Genomic DNA, 6969 nt, shown 5'->3' with positions numbered 1-6969 from the left:
CTTTGTATTTATAGAATTCAGAGAGTTATCTAACATGAGTATCTCTTTCACTTTGAAGACTTTTTATAGAATATGAGTGAGTGTCTCTGAGCTTACTAATTCTGCTAGTTTTTTAACTCTCTTACTTCTCTTGACTGTGCATACTGAGTGTAATCTTTTATATCATGATTTTAATATCTGCAGTTGAAGCAAGCTTAATACTCATGATATCAAGATTTTCACTCAGAGAATCTCTTTTTCAGAGAATTCAGTGCTTTAGCAATAGTATTCAGATCTAGATTTATCACATCTAAGTGTGTAACTTATGTTATAGAAGTCTGATTATCTGTTCTTCACTGAGATATACTCAATTGCAGTATTTTCTATTACAATTAACTCACTTATTCTTATATAATGAAAATATTATATACTTTCTTCACTGTATCTGACTGTGAGATTAAGTATTTTCATTTCACTCTCAACTCAGATGTAAGATTATGAATGAAGATCTATAAATAGAAAGATATTAAAAGCTCTTCATTCAATATAAGATAGTGTAAACTGAAGTGTGTGAAGTATAATGTATGATCACTCATTTATCTACACTTAGTGAAGTATTTATAACACTTATCTTATATATTTACTTTCTCAAAGTTATGCAAGATTTATTTGAAAAACTTATTTTATATTTATAAGAATGAATATCACTTCAGATCTGTGAGATTTATCTTTTTATTAGTTATTTATAATAACTTTACTTTTCTGTGTAAAAATACAGCAGATCTTAAGATTTGTTGAAATTTCATTAACTATCTGTCTATAAGTTTATATTCAATCTGATAATATAATTATATCTGACTTAGTTAGCTGATTACAGCATTATTTTTTCAGTTATTATTGAAGCTTAATAGCTCTAACAGATCTCTCAGCTTGATATATTTCATACTCAGATTCTTATTCTATACAGTGATCTCTGATAATATATACACTTCTGAAGAGATTATGAATAATTATGATAAGATCTTCAGATTCAGTGTAGTTATCTATCTATATAAATATTCAATCTCTCACTGTAAAACTAAGATCTGATTTTCTCTATTCTTATTAATAATGATGATTGTGTCAGTAAAGCTCTTTATAGTAAATACTTGATCTGCAGTGAATATCAATTATTGTTTAACTTCTGTCTCAGTCTGTCACTGTGTATACAAGATCTCAATCTTGTTTAGAATTCTTATATATGTATGAAGCTTTGATTTCAGTTCAGCAGTCTCAGCTGTTTTTCTTACTACTTTGAGTAAACTCTCTGAGAGATTCTGCATATCTTTCAGTTCAGGTAGCAGAGAAGAGTGTTATTCATATCAGCTAGAGAAGGTATTCATTTCAGTGATTTCTCATTAATTGTATAATATCTATTGTTATATTACTGTATTATTATATTACTATATTACTGTATCATTATATCACTATATTACTGTATTATTATATTACTATATCATTCTGTTACTATATTATTATATGATTTCTGTTATTATTATACAATTCCGGTGATAATCACTTCTCTCTTTTATTTCTTTAAATGAAGAGTAGTCTTCTTTAAATCTGATTCATCACTCTCATTTCTTTTCTCACATCTCATCTGTTCATATATGTGATATTCATCTAAGTGTGAAGTTTTCTCTTAACAAGTAAAGTAGTATTAATTAGATACTCTTTCACTCATCACTCTTTATATACTATCTTTTGAGATATTCTAGAATCACACTGATATGATAACTATGAATTACTTTATAGATGAAATTATCATATTCTGAAGAAGTCTGCACTTCTTATCAGTTTTTAGACATACTATCAGATGTGATTCAAAGGTTGCTTAAGTCAGTATATAATTACAGATATACACTGACTTCTTATATATTATAATATTATATACTAAATTAATTAGTGACTGCTATAACTCTCTTTACATTTATATACTAGTTCAGAAGCAGCCGTGTTATTATCTGACAGTTGTATATTCTTCTGAATTACATTCTTATTATTTTAATATAATTTCAATATCTATATTTTCTTCTATATAATTAACACTTAATCTGTATTTAATATTATATAAGAACTTATTATAAGCTTTACTTCTATATAAATATAATAAAAGAATGATAATAATAATAATAATTAAGATTAAATAATAATTTTATATAATTTCAGTGAGATTTAATATCTGTTTTTATTACATTTTTAAAATGAAATTATAATTTTCACTTCTTAATTTTAAATTCATTTTATTGCTTTAAATGACTTTAAATCTTATTTAAATGTTATCAAAAAATGTTACTTTTTAAAAAATTAAAAATAGTTTAAAAAAAATTTAAAATCTCTAAAAATATCAATTTTATACTAAAAATTAATTTAAATAAAATTAAATAAAATCACTTTCTTAATTTTTCTAAATTCTGGTCTTATTTTGAAATTTAATTAATAGTTACTTTGTCTGTTCTTTTAATGACTAGTTTCAGCAGAATTCACATCAAGAAATGTATGAGATCAGATTAAATAAGATTAAACATGAAATTCATAATCTCACTAACTAGTTTAGCAGAGACTTAAGCAATCTGTGATGCAGATCTAGAGGTTATATATATTGAATTAATGAGTATGAGAAATGTAGAGGACCTTTTTTTTTTATATAGATAAAGATGGTGATCCTAATATACCGCGCTATTAAAGCTACAAATATATTCATTTTTGATGAAATATAGCGTTATGGTGATAATCATATTGTGGTGAGGTGCCCCCCCACGGATGTGGTGGGTTTTTAGCGTAGGCACGTGTACAGGTGTATACTTGAAGCGAATAAAAAAGAGAGACGAAAAATAAAGAAAAAGGAAAAAAGAGGAACATCCCTGATCTTTTACAAGGCACAAAAAATACAGGGGTAGTTAGGTTTAGAGCTGCCGCGCCCTCTTTCGCGCGCTGCCTTTGACTGGAGTCTCAGTGTCCCGATCGTGACTTCGCTTCTCCTTTTGATCAAGCACAAGACTGAGCACATCGAAACCAAACTGTGGGTACTCCAAACACATGGCCTTGAACTCTTGCTCGGCCTCGTGGCGCAGGACATGGCTCCTTGTAGCCCAAAATGCAGCAACAGGTTTCCGAATAACGGTATCTTCCGCCGGCGTGTTACCGTAGACATATCTCGCATATGCGATTTCTCCACGCGCAGTGCTGCTGATGCGATGGATCTTGCTGTGTGCTAATTGTTTGAGGGTTTGTAGGCCGAGTTTTTCGGCCAGGGTGTATACGCGCGCATGCTTTAGCAGCTGGTCGCCCGTGTCGTCGACTGCTGGAATTGAAGGGTCGCTTTCAAGTGCGTCGGACGGCGCGGCAAGACGCCTTGGGAAGTATTCGCCTGTGTACTGGTATTGGAGGAAGCAGCCAATGGTATCTAAAACCTCGTCTTCCAGTATTATTCGACGCTAGTGGAAATGACGGACACCGGTTAGCCATATTTATTTTGCCCTGTTCCTACATGACCCTGTTTATTGCCAGCAGTTTTCACATTAAACTGCGGAAGCGGGTTTGGAGAATAGGGTAGCGTACAGGGCCATCACCAGTGAACTGGGCGACTGCGTCCCTGAAAAAGGGGCTGGCGGTAAGTATGGCCTCATGGGCTGTTAGAGTGGTTTGATCCTCGCCTCTACCGACAACTAGTTCCACTATCGGCGATTTTAAGTATCTATTATAATAGGTGTCAGAATCAATGCGCCAGCCTTTTCTTACTATGGAAAAAGCCGGAAATTTGAGCAATGCGCCTCCTACTAAACACTGAAGAAGTACACTATGTTATAATATTTGCCACTAGGGATCATGTAGCTTACTCACTCGATATATGCGGATTCCTTCCTTTCTGGAGCTGGCGCACTTGCTTCTTCCACCACAGTAGCATCAGCTTCAGCTCCAGCTTCCGCACCTTCGGTCGTAACAGGGGTTTCCGTAGAACAAGCCATATCTACGTCGAAGCTCTCCGCAGGGATTTCTATGCGTGGTTCGGACATTCTTCTTTAATTGCTATTTGAGAAAATGTGGAAAGGAAAGAAATATCAAGGGGTGGATGCGCTTGCAAACGATCGACTGTTATCCGTAGGAGGGTGGATGAGAGGCACAATTGCGGCCAAACCAAAAGGACAGCGTAGAATTAGGATATTAAAGAATAAAATATCAAATAAAAGAACAAAAGAAAGCAGAAAATGATTGAAAGAAGCCCCGCGACAATGAATCTCTAGAGCTCAAGAGACGGTGTTTTGTAGGTCCCAGCCTCCTTGTTTTTTGCTGCCGAAGCTCCCATTATAACCTGCATGACTAAGATACTGATCACATGATGTCCGGATTTAGAGAACACAAAGGGCCTGTTCGGTGCGGCCGTGTGTACTCGTTCTTTTTGTACAGATCTTCACTTTCTTTAAAAAGTACAGCCCCAATATCATGACTGTTCAGTGGACAGAGTGTCTGTACTAATATTACAGACAACTGCAAGCTCAAAAAGAAGGAACTCTCAACTATCTAAATCTTCAAACTTCAATTCTCCAGCTAAATATAAACAGAATTTGAATTCTCAAACTTCTGTTAAGATTAGAGAATTAAGAAATGACTCTGATAATAAACTAGATATAATATAAGCAGTTAAGATTCCTACTTTTCAGAATAGTTATAATCTACTATCTGATAATAGTGATTAGATTCTACTCTACTCTCTTTTAGTATAAATATACAACAAAAATAAAAAAAAAAGTTTAAAAACTATTTTAAAATCACATTTATTTAAAATAATGTAAATAGAAACTCAAATTGTATTTATTCTTATCTTTAAATTACATTTGAATAAAAAGTTGATTTTATACTACTTCAGAAGCTGAATTTTATTATTATTATTATTATTATTATTCTTTCATTATACTCATATGCAAGCGGAGCTTATGATGAGTCCTTGCATGATGTTAAATACAGGTCAAGTGTTGGTTATACAGGAGGAAATACAGGTGTTGAGACCACGCCAAGATAAGAAGAACATAGGAAAATACAAAGGAGTGACAATTAGATACATGCGATAATAACTTCCCAGCCCAGGAACATAGAGCGATTCATTGAAGTGATTTGTACACCTCTGTATTTATTAGGAACCTGAGGTGCTTGAGTTCCAGATTTAATGTATCCCCCTGCGGGTTTCAAACCCACATGCCTTGATTTCCCATGCCAAGGCGCTACCAGGTGGCTGCATTAACCATTCAGCCACCGGGGCGAAGAAGCTGAATTTTGATACTGAGTAAAAATATGTTATTTCTCATTCAAGCTACTACTGCTTTTTATCTCAAAAGTCTGAGATAAAGTCAAGAGTAGTGATCTATAAAAGAAAGAGATTAAGATATTAATTTAATCTAAGATTTAATATTATATCTGACTCTGATATTCTGATGAGTGATATTATAGATAAAGAGAATGAGTTTAATACTATACAGTTTATAAATATCTATAATGAAAAGTTATTGAAGAAAAATAATAACATCTGAATAATTAATAGAGAATTTCTGAACATAACTTTATTAAGAAACTCTATAATTGCAGAAGATTTCAATACATATCATCTCTGATGAAATTCAGAATATAAGAGAGTAGTAAGAGCTGATAATCTGATTGAATAAATCTTTGAGTATTTAATAGATTTAGTTAATAAGTCTGATTAATAAACATTCTTTAGAAAAGATATGAAACAGAAATCTATTATAGATCTAATCTTCATATCATAAAATCTAATAAAAAAAAGACTTGTAAACTGATTTATTGATTTAAATGAGACATCAGAATCAGATCATGAGATTATTCAATTTAACATTGAACTGAGTGAAAAACAAATGAGTAAAAATCCTCTTCTTTTCAATCAGTTTAACTTTGAAAAAGCTGATTGAAAAGCAGTTGAAGAATGTATAAAACTAGACTGACCGTGTGACCGTGTCTGGGACCAGGACCAGATTTTTTGATAGTCTCATTATCAATTTGACTGATCCCATTACACGGTTTTAACATTAGATAGTAGTTTCATACTGTTTCAGTGAGACTTACTGTCTACTCTTATCACATTTTCCAAATGAGACCATGATTTCCACTTCTCAATTTAAATTATTTTTATTGCTTTAAATGACTTTAAATCTCATTTGAGTGTTACCAAAAAGCATTACTTTTTAAAAAATTAAAAATAGTCTAAAAAAAACCTTAAAATGTCTAAAAATAGTAACTTTATGCCAAGAATGGGACTAAATGGGATCAAATGAGATCACTTTCTCATTTTTTTCAAGTCATGATTCCATTCTAAGATCTGATATATAGTCACTTTACCTGTTTTTTTGATAGCCAGTCCCAGCGGGATTCACGCCAAGAAATGTATGGGATCAGACCAAATGGGACCAAACGTGAAATTCATGGTTCCGGCGGCCAGTCTATATAAAACTGTTAAAATCTAAAAGACAGAGTGAGCTATATTGAAATTCTGGTCAAGATATCTCAAATGAAATACTTAAGAATAGAGTGAAGCTTATTACATCTATTATTCTAATAAGTGTTAGAGATAATATTTCAAAGAGAAAATCTTCTGAGTATTCAAAATCTTGATAAAAATGAGAATATCTCATCTAAAAGAAAATTATTATTATTATTATTCTTCAATTATAGATGTATGCAGTCAGAGACTATGACATCTACCTGAGAACTTTTAGTTCTCAGGGTTTTTCCTATATCTGTAAAGTTAACTATTATACATTCATCAATTTCAGATATGCAAAATCAGAAAATTTCAGCTCAGAATACAAAAACTGTTTACAAATTGCAGTGTTTTAACATCATCTCATACTTTGAAACCATTTGACAATATCATGACAAAGGAAAAGAGAACACAGTCTTAAAGATAGACATATTAAATAGATAGACAGAAAGAAATTAAAA

General features: G+C 31.9%; 1 protein-coding gene across 1 annotated transcript; it reads right to left on the bottom strand.

Annotated features, from left to right (window-relative positions):
- Nucleotides 1–2437: 2437 nt before the first annotated feature.
- Nucleotides 2438–4502, bottom strand: BDCG_00286 (uncharacterized protein). The gene is made up of 3 exons (XM_045415804.1): nucleotides 3862–4502; nucleotides 3580–3715; nucleotides 2438–3455 (listed from the first exon to the last, which is right to left on the bottom strand). The coding sequence occupies exons 1-3, from the start codon at nucleotides 4032–4034 to the stop codon at nucleotides 2925–2927; spliced, it is 840 nt and encodes a 279-aa protein (XP_045271664.1). The 5' UTR covers nucleotides 4035–4502; the 3' UTR covers nucleotides 2438–2924.
- Between the last annotated feature and the right edge of the window lie 2467 nt (nucleotides 4503–6969).

This window comes from Blastomyces dermatitidis, assembly GCF_000003525.1.
Source record: "Blastomyces dermatitidis ER-3 genomic scaffold supercont1.1, whole genome shotgun sequence".
In the NCBI taxonomy this organism is placed as follows: Eukaryota; Fungi; Ascomycota; class Eurotiomycetes; order Onygenales; family Ajellomycetaceae; genus Blastomyces; species Blastomyces dermatitidis.
This window is presented reverse-complemented; position numbering and strand designations above follow the sequence as displayed.

Coding starts and splice junctions, on each gene's coding strand:
- BDCG_00286 (XM_045415804.1), bottom strand. CDS start 4,034: ATGTCCGAACCACGCATAGAAATCCCTGCGGAGAGCTTCGACGTAGAT. Junction 3,716..3,861: donor AAGGAATCCGCATATATCGA/GTGAGTAAGCTA, acceptor CTATTATAATAG/ATACTTAAAATCGCCGATAG. Junction 3,456..3,579: donor AGTTCACTGGTGATGGCCCT/GTACGCTACCCT, acceptor CATTTCCACTAG/CGTCGAATAATACTGGAAGA.